Source organism: Coregonus clupeaformis, chromosome 16 (assembly GCF_020615455.1).
Source record: "Coregonus clupeaformis isolate EN_2021a chromosome 16, ASM2061545v1, whole genome shotgun sequence".
Lineage (NCBI taxonomy): Eukaryota > Metazoa > Chordata > Actinopteri > Salmoniformes > Salmonidae > Coregonus > Coregonus clupeaformis.
Genome location: NC_059207.1, coordinates 34,475,366 through 34,495,830, shown reverse-complemented (window position 1 = coordinate 34,495,830; position 20,465 = coordinate 34,475,366). Strand labels below are relative to the sequence as shown.

General features: G+C 41.6%; 1 protein-coding gene across 1 annotated transcript in view; it reads right to left on the bottom strand.

Moving 5' to 3' along the window:
* Positions 1 to 213: 213 nt before the first annotated feature.
* LOC121584846 (glycerol-3-phosphate acyltransferase 4-like) overlaps positions 214 to 20,465 on the bottom strand; it is a 65,922-nt gene continuing 45,670 nt past the window's right edge. Inside the window, exons 5-13 of the mRNA XM_041901006.2 lie at positions 16,986 to 17,060; positions 16,788 to 16,877; positions 14,982 to 15,075; positions 14,634 to 14,749; positions 13,995 to 14,050; positions 13,781 to 13,866; positions 6,312 to 6,440; positions 1,389 to 1,468; positions 214 to 975 (exon numbers count right to left, since the gene is read on the bottom strand). Of these exons, the coding sequence (XP_041756940.1) occupies positions 867 to 975; positions 1,389 to 1,468; positions 6,312 to 6,440; positions 13,781 to 13,866; positions 13,995 to 14,050; positions 14,634 to 14,749; positions 14,982 to 15,075; positions 16,788 to 16,877; positions 16,986 to 17,060 (835 nt within the window). The 3' untranslated portion in view covers positions 214 to 866. The remainder of the gene's footprint in view (positions 976 to 1,388; positions 1,469 to 6,311; positions 6,441 to 13,780; positions 13,867 to 13,994; positions 14,051 to 14,633; positions 14,750 to 14,981; positions 15,076 to 16,787; positions 16,878 to 16,985; positions 17,061 to 20,465) is intronic.

The window sequence follows — 20,465 nt, the reverse complement described above, 5'->3', positions numbered from 1 at the left end:
ACCAATAAGAAAGAGTTCTAAACCTCTCTGCCAATAACAGGTAGTTTTCTGTTTTCCACTCACCACTCCCAGACAGTCCTAGCAAAATTCTTGCTTGAGAAATTGCTCTTTGCTAAGAAGCTATTCTTGTTTCTTTTTGACCATTTTAATTGAAAACAATCACAGTAAGGTACTTAATTGTTACCCAGAAATGATGTGATATTGAGATTAAAACAGCTGCATTGGACCTTTGAAACAAAAGGCTTTTTTTTATTGAAAAAACAAAACAAAAAAGTATTAGAAACATATTTACGTGGCACCTCGTCATCTCAGTCATGTTGGGAACAAGCCATTCATGCATTTCCCAACATGGTCACAGTTTTCCCCTTCAGTACAAACTTTACAGTACTTATCTATGTTGCATTGCTACATCCCCAGGCAGATATATTGTAACTTAAAAGAACAATTATGATAATAACTGTCATTATTACGATTAACAATAATAAAACAAAAAAAGATAAATGATAAGAACAAAACATATACATTAACTCAATGAAGGACATAAATACATTAGTCACTCAAAAGACAGTTTTGTCACCATCAGGGAAGACAACACACCATCTTAGTGCGCAGCTTCATGACACACTGGTACAGTATAGGCCAGTCCATTGTCAAATCATTAGAAACAGAGGATAGAGACAGGGCCCAGAATAGGCTGTAACAGCAATGAGAACATGATATGCCAAGCTGAGGCAGTGACCGAGAAAGCCAAGTGAAGTATTCCTGACATGAGGGTGGGAGTATTCCAGGTCAAAAACTCCTTTAGACTGTCCATTCTGTGGTCCCCAAGTGGGTCTCCGATCATCTCAAACTCCCTGCATTTGTCTTCAAGAACGACTGCGGTCCTCTTGGGTTCCCACTAGCATTTTGCTGTATAACTTTTGTTGCTCCTCTTTGAAGGTGTCTTTTACCTTCCCTCGCTTTAAACCTCCATCCCTACAAAGCAACAACAACATAATTCACTATAGACAGCCACGGGCCGATTGTTTCTTGAGTAAGGGATAAAGGGGGCCGGAACATAATTACAAATAATTTGTAGACTGCAAATTGACCACAAGAAGCCCAAACAGACATAATATTTGACAAAAACATAATCATTTCATTTAAAATATCTCTCCATTATATGTGGGAATACTTTGGAACAGATTTCCAAAATTCAAATCACTTTGAGCTGTTTTGCTGGTGTTTTTACAGTCTTATTTTGGGGAACCCTACATTACACAGTATTCTGTGAAGCCCACAAGGGGATACATTAGAGCAAAACTGAGCTGGGTTTAACAATGACACAGACCTGATAAGTATAACCCATGTGTACATATGTTCTCTGATGTTTGCTATGGGTTACTCACCATAGCAAGTCCACCAGCCCTCCTTGCCTGGCGATAGCTGCTTTAACCCGATTGGCAAACTGGACAGCATCCTCTCCTTCCTGTTCAGAAAGGAAGACAAAGATCATAGAGAGATGAAGACCAGATAGACACACAAAGGGGACTTGGCCACCTGAGCATCAGACATGTCCTGGAAAGGGTCTTATTGCACATATTGTATGAATGACCACCAGTTATCCTTTCGATTGGCTACATCCACTAATGGGCAAAATTGGCATGTAGTGTAGTATCAAGCACATTTTGACAAACTGGGATATTAAATAAAGCACAGTGCATTTCATGGGCCATGCATCAGAGGAAAGAAAATAATCTCTAAATTTGGATTGATCTGATTCTGTGTGATGCTGTGTGACTATGATCCCCTTGTGACAGAGAGACATGAGGCTGCTCCAAAAGCCTGCTCTAAGTACTAGTTTCCATTCAAACAGCAGGTGGAAAATTTGATCAAAGGGCAGGACACCTCTGAGGACCAGTTGGATCCTAGCCCACTGAGTTCCTTCCACTCTGACATTTAGAGAAAGGAAAACTTCCCAAACTTCCCTCCCTCTGCTTTCTACATCAAGATGGGATGGTCGGTCGGTCAATGGCCCCAAAGCTGGCCAACCCCTGCCTCTGAACACTATGTTTTAGAAGTGAGTACAACGTTTTAGAAGTGGGTGGTTGTACTCAACCCTTTGCTGTTATTCATGAGCGAGGCCTGACCAAGTTCACATCCACACCCGCTCAAAAGACTCTAAAATCATTATCTAAATTCCTTACACCAAGTCACATACATTAAGTGCTCATCCACAATCCTGGTACAAATTGCTTTGTCAAGCTCTGGTTGTGCAATCAGCCTTAATGTACAACCTCTACCTCAACGTGAGCAAGACAAAGAAGCTGATCGTGGACTACAGGAAAAGGAGGGCCGAACACGCCCCCATTCACATCGACGGGGCTGTAGTAGAGCGGGTCGAGAGTTTCAAGTTCCTTGATGTCCACATCACCATCAAACTATCATGGTCCAAACACACCAAGACAGTCGTGAAGAGGGCACGACAACACCTTTTCCCCCTCAGGAGACTGAAAAGATTTGTCATGGGTCGCGAGATCTTCAAAAAGTTATACAGCTGCACTATCTAGAGCAGAGGTGTCAAACTCATTTTAGCTCAGGGGCCACATGGAGGAAAATCTATTCCCAAGTGGGCCGGACCGGAAAAATCATGGTATATATAACTTAAAAACAACAACAGATTGTTTTCTTTGTTTTAATACGATCAACATACAACATAAAGCTGGAGCCTGAGGACAGTGTGTCCAAAATAGTACAAGCACAACATCACTATTAATCATAAAACACGTCAAGTTTATTTGAAAATTCTAAAGGAAAAGAACACACAAACACACAATGCCTCAGTGATTAACAGAAATGTTTCACAGATCACAGAACTATATCAGGGTGTCATTTCTCAGGCAGAAATGTAGATAGAAATAATGAAATCCTGTTCCCCAAACAAGTGCAAGAACCACAGAGTCAAGAATAGGTTAAATATACAAATACAATAAAATCAATTAAAAACAATAGCACATCAACATAAAAACATATAAACATAAAGCTGGAGCCTGAGGACAGTGTCCAAAAGCACAACATCACTATTAATCATAAAACACCTCAAGTTATTTGAAAGTTCTGAGGACAAAGAACACACAAACACACAATGCCTCAGTGATTCACAGAAGTATATCACAGATCACAGAACTATATCAGGGTGTCATTTCTCAGGCAGAAATGTAGATAAAAATTATGAAATCCTGTTCCCCAAACAAGTGCAAGAACCACAGAGTCAATAATAGGTTAAATATACAAATAAAATAAAAACAATTAAAAACAATAGCACATCAACATAAAAACATAAATCTGAAAGCGTTGCTCAAACTCCCGTAACAGTCCCGTTATTTTATCTTTGAACCGCTTCATGTCTGCCACATGTTGGGTCGCGCACACATTTTTTAAGACAGGGGAAGTGAGCTGCATCACCACCGGCAAGTTGCGTCTCCCACAATGACAGCTTCAACTTGAAAGAACGTATGCTGTCATAATACTGCGTGACAACTTTGTTGCGCCCTTGCAGCTGTTTGTTCAAGTTATTCAAGTGCTCTGTAACATCCACCATAAATGCAAGGTCCGGCATCCATTCTGCGGAATGAAATTCTAACACTGGTTTGCCCTTTTCTTCCATGAACTGTTCAATTTCTTCTCGTAAATCAAAGAAACGCCTCAGCACAGCACCTCGGCTTAACCATCTTACCTCAGTGTGGTATGGCAGGCCATAGATGTGGTCTTTCTCTCTGAGAAGGCTGTCAAACTGACGGTGATTCAGGCTTCTGGATCGGATGAAATTAACAGTTTGGATGACCACCTTCATGACGTTATCCATCTTTAATGACTTGCAACACAAAGCCTCCTGGTGCAAAATACAGTGAAAAGTCAAAAAAATCACGTCCTCCATTTGCAGATTGCACTTTCTCTCTGAACTTTGTCACAACGCCTGCTTTTTTCCCGATCATTGAGGGCGCACCATCTGTAGCCAGGCTGACAGCGGGGACCAGTCCACTCCGACCCTGTCCAGCGCGCCCGACGAGTGCGGTAAAAATATCAGCTGCTGTCGTTGTATCTGTCATCGGCACCAACTCCACGAACTCCTCGGTGACGGTCAATGTGTCATCAACTCCGCGGATGAAAAAATGGGCAGTTGTGCAACATCTGTAATGTCCGTGCTTTCATCAATTGCAACCGAAAACGCAATAAATGACTTTACTTTTTGCTTCAACTGGCTGTCCAAATCCACTGAAAGATCGGAAATCCTGTCTGCAACTGTGTTTCTTGTCAGGCTGATATTTGCAAAAGCCTGCCGCTTTTCAGGGCACACAATCTCCGCTGCCTTCATCATGCATGTTTTTACAAATTCACCCTCACTAAATGGTTTTGAAGCCACTGCGATTTCATTAGCAATGAGGTAGCTAGCTTTCACTGCAGCGTCACTGATGTCTCGGCTGTGAGTAAACACAGACTGCTGTTTCTTCAGACCCGCCAACAGTTCATTCACCTTCTCTCATCTCCGCTGTCCTTGAAAGTTGTCATATTTGTCGGCATGAAGACTCACATAGTGGCGACTGAAGGTTATATTCTTTCAGCACTGCAACATGCTCTGAACACACCAAACATACAGCTTTCCCATTCAATTCCGTGATTAAATAGGATGACCATTTTTCTTGGAACACTCTGCACTCTGCGTCCACTTTTCTCTTTTTTGACAGAGACATATTGGGGCAATGAGGGTGCCAAAGCACATAATGTTAAAAGTAGAAGCCGTAATAAATATCGCGGGCAAAACAAAGTAGCTCATTGGCTGCACGTGCTTGACCTACTTGCTCTGCCCCGGTATAAACAGTTTGCTTGCTTAACACAATTGCTATTGCGCCATCCAGTGGACGCAATTGGAACAGCAGTTTATTTTATTGAAAAATTGCAGCGCATTTTTATACTTTACAAAATTATTATTATTATTATTATTTTTATTATTTATTTATTTTTTAAATCATCTCGCGGGCCGGATTAAACCCGTTTGCGGGCCTGATCCGGCCCGCGGGCCGTACGTTTGACACCCCTGATCTAGAGCATCCTGACCGGTTGCATCACCGCCTGGTATGACAACTGCTCGGCATCCGACCTTAAGGCGCTACAGAGGGTAGTGTGTACGGCCCAGTACATCACTGGGGCCAAGCTTCCTGCCACCCAGGACCTATATACTAGGCGGTGTCAGAGGAAGGCCCAAAAAATGGTCAAAGACTCCAGTCACCCAAGTCATAGAGTGTTCTCTCTGCTACCGCACGGCAAGCGGTACCGGAGCGTCAAGTCTAGGTCCAAAAGGCTCCTTAACAGCTTCTACCCGCAATCCATAAAACTGCTGAACAATTAATCAAATGGCCACCCGGACTATTTACATTGACACCCCCACCCCACCCCACCCCCCTTTGTTTTTACACTGCTGCTACTCACTGTTTATTATCTATGCATAGTCACTTTACACCTACCTAAATGTACAAATTACCTTGACTAACCTGTACCCCCGCACATTGACTCGGTACCGGTACCCCCTGTATATGGCCTCATTATTGTTACTTTTTATTTAATTTTTTACTTTAGTTTATTTAGTAAATATTTTCTTAACGCCATTTCTTGAACTGCATTGTTGGTTAAGGGCTTGTAAGTAAGCATTTCACGGTAAGGTCTACACCTGTTGTATTCTGTGCATGTGACAAATAAAAATATGATTTAATTTGAAAGACAACCCAACATGAGACAAACCAGCAAGTGTATAAGCCGGCATGTCTAAAGGAGGCAGCCACTCTCAAAATACTGCTTTGAATCACATTTCCTTAAATCAGGGGTGGGAGCTGGGAGAGGCCATCTCAACCTTAAATCTTAATGGAGGTGAATGCTGATTTAAAAACCGACTCAAAGCAGGATTAATTTGCATCACCAAATGCAAACTCTGGTTGACTTGAGCATGTCCTAGGTAAATCATGCCAGGTTGAGGTCAAAGGAAGGAGTGCATCATATGCATCCATTCAATATGAATAACACTGGTGGATTGAAATGAGAGAACTAATATTAACCACATGAAACAGCTAACTTCAGGGAGGTTAGCTTTACTACACCTTCTAAAATATTGACAGTATTAACTTGACTGGGGCTAGAGCGTGCTAATCAAATATAATTTGCCTGCCATCATTAAACAATTCACAATGGCCAGCAAAAACTTAAATGAGCTTAGGGTGTTGAATCAATGTCACAGCTATCCTCCAACCAAAAGAAAACGGTGAGGTTTTGCCCAAACTAACCTCTCTGCTCATGGGTGGCAGGTACCACACACTGCACACAATGGCCCAGCTGCTCATCATCCTCAGCAGGTAGTTGACCATCCCAAACTGGCTGCTGTTCCAGAAGGCATCTCCAAAGCGGGGGTCATACTGTTGGGACAGGAACTTAATACTGATTAATACTGGAAGACAGAGGAGAAAAAACACCATGCACGTACACGCACACATGCGCGCACACACACACACACATAGGGCTGTTGCGGTGACCGTATTACCGCCACACCGGCGGTCACGAGCCATGAAAGCAGTAAAATTCCATGTGACCGTTTAGTCACGGTAATTAGGCTTCTCCAAGCTCTGATGTTGCTGCTGGTCATTAGTAGCCTACCAAACTTGCTAACTGCCTGGTACTCGGCATTCTATTTTCCCTCTAATCACTCTGACATCAATGCAAATGTAATCGAATCTAATCAAAACACTTCATGAGAGCCCATGAGCTCATGTTGCACAACATTTCTATTGGCTATGCAATTGCACAAGAAAAAAGAGTGATGGCCTCTACTGAAAAGAGGAGGCTCCCATCAGCTTTCTATTGGCTAGGCCTAAATTATTTATTTCTCAACTTTCCTAATATTAAGCACATTGCTTATATTTACAACAGGAGTATAGCCTACCTGGCTGGCATGAAAATGAACCATGAGAAAAGCGTCCTCCATTTGTTATTTAAGTGTATAGATGACATGTATTTTTTCCCGTTGCCCCTGTTTTTATACAGGTGCATGATGATGGTCCATTCTAAATCAAAACAAATTTCACACATATATTATTTAGTATATGTAAAGACAAGATTAAATTAAGAATAGTCTGATGGGTGACAGTATTAGCCTATCACTTGTGAATTATATATTCTCACTTGTGAATGATGCCCAGCATAGGAAACAATGCCTTTTTTTGCGACTTTTTCGAATCATAGTCGCACACCTCATGTAGCCTAGCCCATAGGCCTATATGTTTTGATAAGGTTTGTATCACAACTAAAGTGGCCAAATAACTTCTTAAAATTAAGCACATTAATCCACTTTACAAGGAGTGTAGAGCCTAACTGGCATACATAAGCAGCGCGTGAGTTTCAAGTTTGGGGAAGATCATTTTCACCTTAAAAATCCACCTTTATAATAAAAGCATTACATGCATAATTGCATTTGCGGTCACTTTTGATAATGGTGTTTTCCGCTAATGGAACATTCGCGCTTATAGCCTACTACCATGTGCGCATTGCTGCACTTATAATGTGAAGAAATAGCCTAATAGTTTATCAACATTTTAAGCTAAACGTTCTGATCTGTTGCGTCAGCCACATAGCGTAAAAAAGTATATTGCATTCCACAACTGTCCCAGACTATGTTTGGAATATTTATTTCTCACACAGAATAGAATAGGTCGACTTTTGTACTATGGGGGTGTCATGACTTGCCCTCATGGGTTGAGGATCAAAGATGCCGGCAAGGCAAAGGTTTGAACACCCCCTTTCCTGGGGGCCAGTTATATGACCGGTCGTAAATTCCTTACAGAAACTTTATTTTCCGAGCCATGAAGTATTGCGAGAGGGAATTTCCCTGTGGAACAATGGAAGTCTTCCCGCCAAGACTCCAACATCCAAAAGTTGATAATGAAACAATATTCCTACTTCAAATAATGTGGGAAATGGTCGGTGGGGACTTAAAGAACAATAATGTCAAATTCGTTACTATGTTGTGATGTCATTAAAGACGGTGGAACAACATACAGTTGAAGTCGGAAGTTTACATACACCTTAGCCAAATACATTTAAACTCATTTTTTCAGAACGCGTCTCCTTCCTGAGCGGTATGACGGCTGCGTGGTCCCATGGTGTTTATACTTGCATACTATTGTTTGTACAGATGAACGTGGTACCTTCAGGCATTTGGAAATTGCTCCCAAGGATGAACCAGACTTGTGGAGGTCTACAATTTCTTTTCTGAGGTCTTGGCTGATTTATTTTGATTTTCCCATGATGTCAAGCAAAGAGGCACTGAGTTTGAAGGTAGGCCTTGAAATACATCCACAGGTACACCTCCAATTGACTAAAATGATGTCAATTAGCCTATCAGAAGCTTCTAAAGCCATGATATAATTTTCTGGAATTTTCCAAGCTGTTTAAAGGCACAGTCAATTTAGTGTATGTAAACTCCTGACCCACTGAAATTGTGATACAGTGAATTATAAGTGAAATAATCTGTCTGTAAACAATTGTTGGAAAAAAACTGTGTCATGCACAAAGTAGATGTCCTAACCGATTTGCCAAAACTATAGTTTGTTAACAAGAAATTTGTGGAGTTGTTGAAAAACAAGTTTTAATGACTCCAACCTAAGTGTATGTAAACTTCCGTCTTCAACTGTAACTGTATCTCTGGAGGGGTACACTTCCCAGTTATGAGGTTTGCGTCTAATTGTTTTATAAAACAAATGATTAAGTATAATAATAATTTTGTGAAGATAACAATGTGATGTTAGCATTCTAGATGAGATTATTGTTTTCCATATTGATTTGTTCTCAGTCAGTGGCCACGCCAAGATAAGCACAAACATGATGAAACACCCCCGTTTCTACTCAAGTATAAAACCCCTTGTGATGAAATTCACATCAGACCAAGCAGATTACGGTATAAGCCGGATGTTGCAAATGGTTGAATTTCTACCAGACCAGGAAGCGTGAAGCTAAAAGCTACACGGCTTAAAATGGTTAGACCAGGAAGCCCCACGGCTTAAAATGGTTGACACGCTACAGACCAGCCTACATGCAGCGCGAGCTGAATTTGGCAAAATTGTGAAACTCTGAAACTTCTTCACAAGGTGAAGAAGAAGACAACGCACTAGACCTTATCATCTCAGTCTGCAGCTGGCACGTATAGTCGTCTAGAGAACTTTCAGTAAAAGACACGAGTTGGGAAGGACAATCCCTCTCAGACAACTGTTGGTACATCTGAAATATCTATTCTAACAGATCAACTCTACGAACTACAGGGTACGCTGAAGTATCCATTCTAACCTCCACTATGACCAGAAACTCTACCAAGGACATCAGGATCTCTGGTGGGCAAACCAGAGTACTACATCATCAACTCAACTATCGAGGACAGCTACACGTAAATACATGTTGCATTTCTAATCCGAATGAGCTGGTGCTAAACATTTGTATTTTCGTGAGTGTGGTTTCCAAAGTATCAATGATAGTTTGAATCTCTGTCTCTCCCTTTCAAGCATTCCTGCTATTGTTAGTCCAGTCCACTAGGGACCTGTTTTCATTGTATTACGTTAGTAATCAATAACCTGTGTGTGTGTTTGTATTGTGTTATTATTTAGTTAGTAAATAAATAATTAAGACAATTTGTGTATTGCTGATTCATCAATAAGGTTAGGGTTCTTGCAGGTTCAAGGATTATGCGACGTTCAGAATGAGACTGATAAGATGTAATTATTTAATAAGTGACTTTTATCGATATATAACATATATATATATATATATATATACACAGTGGGGAAAAAAAGTATTTAGTCAGCCACCAATTGTGCAAGTTCTCCCACTTAAAAAGATGAGAGAGGCCTGTAATTTTCATCATAGGTACACGTCAACTATGACAGACAAAATGAGGGGAAAAAATCCAGAAAATCACATTGTATGATTTTTAATGAATTTATTTGCAAATTATGGTGGAAAATAAGTATTTGGTCAATAACAAAAGTTTCTCAATACTTTGTTATATACCCTTTGTTGGCAATGACACAGGTCAAACGTTTTCTGTACGTCTTCACAAGGTTTTCACACACTGTTGCTGGTATTTTGGCCCATTCCTCCATGCAGATCTCCTCTAGAGCAGTGATGTTTTGGGGCTGTCGCTGGCCAACACGGACTTTCAACTCCCTCCAAAGATTTTCTATGGGGTTGAGATCTGGAGACTGGCTAGGCCATTCCAGGACCTTGAAATGCTTCTTACGAAGCCACTCCTTCGTTGCCCGGGCGGTGTGTTTGGGATCATTGTCATACTGAAAGACCCAGCCACGTTTCATCTTCAATGCCCTTGCTGATGGAAGGAGGTTTTCACTCAAAATCTCACGATACATGGCCCCATTCATTCTTTCCTTTACACGAATCAGTCGTCCTGGTCCCTTTGCAGAAAAACAGCCCCAAAGCATGATGTTTCCACCCCCATGCTTCACAGTAGGTATGGTGTTCTTTGGATGCAACTCAGCATTCTTTGTCCTCCAAACACGACGAGTTGAGTTTTTACCAAAAAGTTCTATTTTGGTTTCATCTGACCATATGACATTCTCCCCAATCCTCTTCTGGATCATCCAAATGCACTCTAGCACGGGCCTGGACATGTACTGGCTTAAGCAGGGGGACACGTCTGGCACTGCAGGATTTAAGTCCCTGGCGGCGTAGTGTGTTACTGATGGTAGGCTTTGTTACTTTGGTCCCAGCTCTCTGCAGGTCATTCACTAGGTCCCCCCGTGTGGTTCTGGGATTTTTGCTCACCGGTCTTGTGATCATTTTGACCCCACGGGGTGAGATTTTTCGTGGAGCCCCAGATCGAGGGAGATTATCAGTGGTCTTGTATGCCTTCCATTTCCTAATAATTGCTCCCACAGTTGATTTCTTCAAACCAAGCTGCTTACCTATTGCAGATTCAGTCTTCCCAGCCTGGTGCAGGTCTACAATATTGTTTCTGGTGTCCTTTGACAGCTCTTTGGTCTTGGCCATAGTGGAGTTTGGAGTGTGACTGTTTGAGCTTGTGGGCAGGTGTCTTTTATACTGATAACAAGTTCAAACAGGTGCCATTAATACAGGTAACGAGTGGAGGACAGAGGAGCCTCTTAAAGAAGAAGTTACAGGTCTGTGAGAGCCAGAAATCTTGCTTGTTTGTAGGTGACCAAATACTTATTTTCCACCATAATTTGCAAATAAATTCATTACAAATCCTACTATGTGATTTTCTGGAATTTTTTTCCTCAATTTGTCTGTCATAGTTGACGTGTACCTATGATGAAAATTACAGGCCTCTCTCATCTTTTTAAGTGGGAGAACTTGCACAATTGGTGGCTGACTAAATACTTTTTTTCCCCACTGTATATATATATATTGAAGAGTTTAATTCACGAGACGGTAACTCGTTGAACAACTTCTTCCGTGGTGCCCCAAATTCCTAATGAGTTATTTGTTACATTATTAATTGAATCAAGTGACAATTAAACATTGTTAGTTGATCCGATAAATAACAGTAATACATTAAAGTAAGTCACGTCTCGACAGGGGATAGTAGATTGACATAGGCTAGTGCTTTTGCTGTTCGTTAGGCCTACTCATCTTGTTGGCTGACGAAAAGTAAATGTGGACAGTTCTTCCAATATCTTCAATATGCACCTCGGAATTGGATAAGGACGTGCGCAGTTGCGTCCCCGATGTGTCTGTCTTCACTTGTAGCCTGTGAGAAAGACCCGATCACGTGATGGAGAGCCATGTGAGTGAGAGGTGATTCGGCACATTACCTATTTATTTGTTAACTGCTCAACACAGAATAGCCGCATGTGCACACTCCCTCAAAAATATTATTTACATTTTATTCAGCTTTGTTCAATTGTATTCTAAGCAAATCTTGTCTGCTAAATGACCTAGTGTAGCCAACAGCCATTTGGCATAGCCAGATCAGGACCTACAATGTCTTGCACAAGTATTAATTCCCCTTTACGTTTTTCCTATTTTGTTGCATTACAACCTGTAATTTAAATGGATTTTTATTTGGATTTCATGTAATGGACATACACAAAATAGTCAAAATTGGTGAAGTGAAATGAAAAAAATCCCTTGTTACAAAAACTTCTAAAAATGTATAATGGAAAAGTGGTGCGTGCATATGTATTCACCCCCTTTGCTATGAAGCCCCTAAATAAGATATGGTGCAACCAATTACCTTCAGAAGTCATATAATTAGTTAAATAAAGTCCACCTGTGTGCAATCTAAGTGTCACATGATCTGTCACATGATCTCAGTATACATACACCTGTTCTGAAAGGCCCCAGAGTCTGCAACACTACTAAGCAAGGGGCACCACCAAGCAAGCGGCACCATGAAGACCAAGGAGCTCTCCAAACAGGTCAGGGTCAAAGTTGTGGAGAAGTACAGATCAGGGTTGGGTTATAAAAAAATATCTGAAACTTTGAACAAGGAGAACCATTAAATCCTGCCAAGAGAGGGCCGCCCACCAAAACTCACAGACCAGGCAAGGAGGGCATTAATCAGAGAGGCAACAAAGAGACCAAAGATAACCCTGAAGGAGCTGCAAAGCTCCACAGCGGAGATTGGAGTATCTGTCCATAGGACCACTTTAAGCCGTACACTCCACAGAACTGGGCTTTACGGAAGAGTTGCCAGAAAAAAGCCATTGCTTAAGGAAACAAATAAGCAAACACATAAGGTGTTCGCCAAAAGGCATGTGGGAGACTCCCCAAACATATGGAAGAAGGTACTCTGGTCAGATGAGACTAAAATTGAGCTTTTTGGCCATCAAGGAAAACGCTATGTCTGGCACAAACCCAACACCTCTCATCACCCTGAGAACACCATCTCCACAGTGAAGCATGGTGGCAGCATCATGCTGTGGGGATGTTTTTCATCGGCAGGGACTGGGAAACTGGTCAAAATTGAAGGAATGATGGATGGCGCTAAATTCTGGGAAATTCCTGAGGGAAACCTGTTTCAGTCTTCCAGAGATTTGAGACTGGGACAGAGGTTCACCTTCCAGCAGGACAATGACCCTAAGCATACTGATAAAGCAACACTTGAGTGGTTTAAGGGGAAACATTTAAATGTCTTGGAATGGCCTAGTCAAAGCCCAGCCCTCAATCCAATTGAGAATCTGTGGTATGACTTAAAGATTGCTGTACACCAGCGGAACCCATCCAACTTGAAGGAGCTGGAGCAGTTTTGCCTTGAAGAATGGGCAAAAATCCCAGTGGCTAGATGTGCCAAGCTAATAGAGACATACCCCAAGAGACTTGCAGCTCTAATTGCTGCAAAAGGTGGCTCTACAAAGTATTGACTTTTTCGCAAGCCCCTGTAACATAAGAACACCTCAGAGTATGCTATTCTGTTCTTCTGAAATAGACTACATTATCTTCATATCATGCTTCTTTAGACCTAATAATGGACTTATTGTGAAGGTGAAGGCTATATTACATGGATGTATTAGACTTTTTAAAATGTAGATGTTCCAAAGGTCTGCATCAGTGACTTGTAGGCTATGTGTGGAAGCCAGGAGATGCTAAATGTGTTTATGTTAATTAACGGTCAATTACCGTGAGACCGACAGTTATTTGCTTGACAATGACCGGCTGATGAAATTTTGTGACCGCCACAGCCCTACGACACACACACACACACACACACACACAGAGAGAGATCTACTCTCACCTTGATGGCCACAGGGTAGACAGTGGAGCCAATCTCAAAGCTGCCCTTTTTAAACATCATTACTGAAGTGTTGTTGATGCAGGTGCCTATGGGGAAAAAATCAGTTTACAAATTGGGATAGGAAATGATATTAAGGTAACAGTAACCCAGTAATCAACACTACTGTAATAATGTTCAAAGCAGTAACTAAGGAAAAACGACTAAAACGACTCACCTTCAGGGAAAATGAGAATAGGCAGTTTAGTTTTGTCTTCTACATGATCACTCAATCTGCAACACAAGAGATTTTTGTATGTTTACAGTACCTTGATTCAATACAGTTTGACTAGCTTTATCAATACACAAACACTTAAACCCAAATAAAGTATAATCAAAACAACTTGGTCACAGTAAACTTTAATTGAAAGTTATCAATTATCCATTTCAGTTCTTTAAATGTCTCTGCTAAGGTACAGCTGAGTTAGTCTGGCTGATGTGCCCCACTTGTCTGGACAGGAGTTTGGTTTGTTGGTGCAATATTCGCTAAGAAATAAAGCGAGCTTTGATTGGTTCTCTCAACAAAACAATTATTTCTGGGGGGGTTATTTGGATTTGAAAATCCAGCAGTTGTAATGGAAGGGGGCAGCGTTCAGGAGCTGTGTATGGTGGTACATGTGGGTGTTTAGTGAGAAAGACACAAAGGAGAACCAACCAGTAAAAGCACAGCTTCATTATCAACGCATCGTGCCGATAACTTTAAACAGCCTCCCCAGACTCTGAAGTCAAAAGGATTTTGAGTTTAGTATCAGCCAGACTACAGCTGAGAGACTTCCAGCTAAAAAGCAGTAAACAAAGTGCGGATGTGCATTACTACCTTTTGGCCACTAGATGTCGGTCTTTGACTTCAGAGCGTTCAAACCAAATGTGTGGGCAGGCTTTCACCATAGACTTCTGGATCACGCCCATCAAACCACCATGGATTTGCCCAACCTGGAACACAATCAGACACACATGCAGGTGTGGTTTAACAAACATCTGATGATACAGGTCAACAATCTCACAGAATTGGAGTGCTTGCTTCAGCTCAAAGTTTGTTTGATGGTAGTAGCACACCAATAACTTTCTAAATATGACAACAATGATTGACAGCAGTCATTCAGTGCTGTAGTAGGTAGCCTTGTGTTTGACTGCTGTGCCATTTATCATGGGTGTTGGGCCTTACCATTGCATAGCAACCATCGCTGGCCAGGATGATGACATCAATTGGTGAGGTGTGGTTGGCCACACAGATCCCTCCATTCTTGGGCTTGTTTTCACTGGAAGGATCGAGAGAGAGACAGAGGAGGACGGGATGAGTGTCAGGGGACAAGTGAGTTTCAGGAAATTACTATTCCAGTGTAAGCTAGAGCCTAACAACTCAGTAGATGATGGAAAATGTAGTCCTACTGGGTTTGTGGGAGAAACTCGGCGCCCTCTGCTTCACCTCTCCCTAATTAACATGAAAGTGGGAGGACACTAATGATGTTGGAGTTCAAAGCCATACCCCCTGAGCATGCTGGACTGGAGTAGGAGCCCAAATTCCGAGGAGATAATGTTGCTGATCGTGTTACCAAGAGAGAGCACATTTTACACCACTTCATGCTGTAACAGGCCCAGCGCTACATGTCGATTCCTTCAGGGCTAACAGGCAGTATGGGAGCAAGATGGGACATAATCCATACCGAATACACCACATTCCTATAAAGAAACGTCTATTATTATTATTAGTAGTAAACGTTTATTGCCTATTAGAAACTTATTTTGTTTATGATCAGTTATTTTTTATCCTGATGGATAAGTCTTTCAAAACATTTGCTCTGAGGGACAATTTCACAGACAGAGATTAGCCTAACCCTTCTGGTCCTGGACTTAATGGTTTATTTGAATGAGTAGGCCTATTGTTTAAATACACTACCGGACTATGACGACTCATTTTCTTTTTTTTAAACTGCAAAACAAAGAGTATCTTGACAAGTTCATATGACAAGTTCCCTCTCTGACCTAGAGTTGGGGTTGAGAAGGTCTATATTTCTTCAATATGATTGAGACATTTCCCTTTTGCAACATTTCCTCAAATTTTCTTCTTGAATCATTTGAATCAGCATTGGCTAGTTAGGGCTTTGTCAAACAAACATGTGACTAGTGGTTTTGTAAAGGTTTTGCTCTACAGCAGTTATTCAAATCAACACATCCAAGACATGTCTTGGGGCAGTGTCTGGCATTTTCTCGCACCACAACAACTGAGGATCAATACAAATGTATCATCAGAGGACATTTGAACTGACAGAAAACTGCCTGCATCATGTCAAAAGGAATGTCCACTGTGCCTTTCAACTTAGTCTTATCAAACAAACACAAAGAGTAGCATAAACTGGCTAGGGTAGTGTGGTGTAGCGTAGAGTCTGGGTAAATATAATTAGCCCGATTAACTTCCAGTACTACTTCCTGCTGAGCTGTGCCAGGAAGCCCTAACAGTAGAAGGACAGTTATGCCAGAGCACATACTATCACACTGTGGGTGTTAATGCCTGAACAATGATGGATTTGCATGTTTCTCTGCCCCTGGTCCCTTTGGTGACACCTAGCCTGGGAAAGTCCAGGGCAGCAGTTTGTGCTGGGTGCCTCTCAGGGTACTCTACCCCAGACCTAAATGGAATGTGATGGCCTTGTTGGAGCAGCCCTTGCTTTGTGTGTGTGGGCGCCGGGCGGTCATGGCCACAGGCTTTTGAACTCCACCTAAGCTGACTCTGCTCACCACAGTGGACATGAATGTAGATTGCTACTGGCTCTCAGTGACTACTCCACTTACACTATCTCATAACTTTAGAATTCAAACTGATTTATTGATGTTGGCTCTAGTACACAGTTCAGTAGTGTTCATCTTTCAACAAAGGTATATAGTGCATGTCATTCCTAATAATGGCATCAAAATGCTTTCCATGTGTTTTGCATTATTATTCTGTGTGTCGAGTGCTGTTGCTGCTGCTTACCTGTCGTGGTAGGTGATGATGGCAGTGAGAGCTCTTACACAGATCCGGTAACACATTAGATGCACCTGCTCACTGAGGAAGTTCTTCATCCTTCAGGAAAAACACAGAAAACAGGGACTGAGTTTCAACACCTACTAACCTAGTTACTAACCTAATTACAATGTTACTACTCAGGTAATAAGGAAAGTCCTGTCTTACCTCCCATTTGGAAGAAACCCGATGATGGAGGTGAGAACGACCAGAAGGCCCACCCCGGTGAAGGCAAGAGTTACCCTGTCAGAGAACACACACACACAGAGCGCCAGTCAAACACTGCCCATACAGCCTAATCTATTAATATCAGAGAACATACAGAGTACAGGCCTATTCAAGGTGTCTAAACCGACAGTTGGTAGAGCTTTCACTCTTCAATGCAATCACTTTTTGACTGCATCCCTTTTGATTTAAACAAACCGTTCCATACGTTTGCCCATGGAAGAAGTGTTCAGAAAGTGACTTTTTGGACCTGAATGCCAAAACATTCAGGAGATAAAGGTGCTCAAAGTTGACCCATTTTGAATACCCCACCATACCATGAGACATCCATGTCTTCATCACTGGAAAAGATAAACTGTTGAGTTTTATATTATTTAAAAGCTTACAAACAGGGTTGTCAAACTATTTTATAATTTAATTTTAAAAAATTATACAAACAATTAAAAGTTTTAACATCAATTATCTAAAAATGTGTGTTGTAGCTTCGACCCTATTTTACATCATCTTTGGTTTTTGTGTTGTGCCTGCCATTTCTTGAGACACAACATGCTCTTGAATACAGGGTGGGTGTCATTTCAATCATAGAAATATAATTAATAGAATGTACATATCCCTTCAGACCACTGCAATTTAGCTGGTACACCATTTAAATTTAACTGAAATTGTAAATTCTAATTACTACCACAAAGATGGCCGTCAAATGCCAACTTAAATGGTCATGTTTATTAAATTATCTATATTATTTCAATAGGTTTCCTATGGAGAATTGACAGTATAATTTAAAACACATATTCCCATTCAAGTCAACATTCTCTGATGTGTGGACCTCCAACCAATTTTTGTGGTACAATTTGAAAGTTTAAATTTCAATTTAATTCCCATTTTAGTACATTTAAATCAGCCAAAACATGACACCCGACCTGTATTCAAGAGCATGTTGTGTCTCAACCGATGGTGGGAACAAAAAAACCTCAGATAATTTAAAATAGGGTCTAAACTAAAACATATGCGAATATGAAAAAGAGTTTAGATAATTGACGTTTAAGGTTAAAAAAAATGACAATTGTTATTACACTGAACAAAAATATAAACGCAACATGCAACAATTTAAAAGATTTTACTGAGTGACAACTCATATAAGGAAATCAGTCAATTGAAATAAATAAATTAGGTCCTAATCTATGGATTTCACATAACTGGGAATACAGATATGCATCTGTTGGGTCACAGATACCTTAAAAACAAGGTAAGGGTGTGGATCAGAAAACCAGTCAGTATCTGGTGTGACCACCATTTCCCTCATGCAGCGCGACATCTTCTTCGCATAGACTTATCAGGTTGTAGATTGTGGCCTCCATGGGGCACTCTGTTCACAACGTTGACATCAGCAAACCGCTCGCTCACAAGACGCCATCGGGATTCATCCGTGAAGAGCACATTTCACCAGCGTGCCAGTTGCCATCGAAGGTGAGCATTTACCCACTGAAGTCGGTTACAACCCTGAACTGCAGTCAGGTCAAGACCCTCGTGAGGACGACGAGCATGCAGATTATCTTCCCTGAGACAGTTTCTAACAGTTTGTGCAGAAATTCTTCGGTTGTGCAAACCCATAGTTTCATCAGCTGTCCGGGTGGCTGGTCTCAGACGATCCCGCAGGTGAAGAAGCCGGATGTGGAGGTCCTGAGCTGGCGTGGTTACACATGGTCTGTGATTGTGAGGCCGGTTGGACGTACTGCCAAATTCTCTCAAACGACGTTGGAGGCAGTTTATGGTAGAGAAATTAACATTCAATCCTCTGGCAACAGCTCTGGTGGACATTCCTGCAGTCAGCATGTCAATTGCACACTCCCTCAAAACCTGAGACATCTGTGGCATTGTATTGTGTGACAAAACTGCACATTTTAGATTGGCCTTTTATTGTCCATGTGTAACGATCATGCTGTTTAATCAGCTTCTTGATATGCCACACCTGTCAGGTGGATGGATTATCTTGGCAAATGAGAAATGCTCACTAACAGGGATGTAAACAAATTTGTGCACATGAAACATGGGACCAACGTTTTACATATATTTTTGTTCAGTACAGTGAGGGAAAAAAGTATTTGATCCCCTGCTGATTTTGTACGTTTGCCCACTGACAAAGACATGATCAGTCTATAATTTTAATGGTAGGTTTATTTGAACAGTGAGAGACAGAATAACAACAACAAAATCCAGAAAAACGCATGTCAAAAATGTTATAAACTGAAATTGCATTTTAATGAGGGAAATAAGTATTTGACCCCCTCTCAATCAGAAAGATTTCTGGCTCCCAGGTGTCTTTTATACAGGTAACGAACTGAGATTAGGAGAACACTCTTAAAGGGAGTGCTCCTAATCTCAGCTTGTTACCTGTATAAAAGACACCTGTCCACAGAAGCAATCAATCAGATTCCAAACTCTCCACCATGGCCAAGACCAAAAAGCTATCCAAGGATGTCAGGGACAAGATTGTAGACCTACACAAGGCTGGAATGGACTACAAGACCATCGCCAAGCAGCTTGGTGAGAAGGTGACAACAGTTAGTGCGATTATTCGCAAATGAAAGAAACACAAAATAACTGTCAATCTCCCTCTGCCTGGGGCTCCATGCAAGATCTCACCTCGTGGAGTTGCAATGATCATGAGAACGGTGAGGAATCAGCCCAAAACTACACGGGAGGATCTTGTCAATGATCTCAAGGCAGCTGGGACCATAGTCAACAAGAAAACAATTGGTAACACACTACGCCGTGAAGGACTGAAATCCTGCAGCGCCCGCAAGGTCCCCCTGCTCAAGAAAGCACATATACAGGCCTGTCTGAAGTTTGCCAATGAACATCTGAATGATTCAGAGGAGAACTGGGTGAAAGTGTTGTGGTCAGATGAGACCAAAATGGAGCTCTTTGGCATCAACTCAACTCGCCGTGTTTGGAGGAGGAGGAATGCTGCCTATGACCCCAAGAACACCATCCCCACCGTCAAACATGGAGGTGGAAATGATTATGCTTTGGGGGTGTTTTTCTGCTAAGGGGACAGGACAACTTCACCGCATCAAAGGGACGATGGACGGGGCCATGTACCGTCAAATCTTGGGTGAGAACCTTCTTCCCTCAGCCAGGGCATTGAAAATGGGTGTGGATGGGTATTCCAGCATGACAATGACCCAAAACACACGGCCAAGGCAACAAAGGAGTGGCTCTCCAGACCTTAATCCCATAGAAAATATGTAGAGGGAGCTGAAGGTTGGATTTGCCAAACGTCAGGCTCGAAACCTTAATGACTTGGAGAAGATCTGCAAAGAGGAGTGGGACAAAATCCCTCCTGAGATGTGTGCAAACCTGGTGGCCAACTACAAGAAACGTCTGACCTCTGTGATTGCCAACAAGGGTTTTGCCACCAAG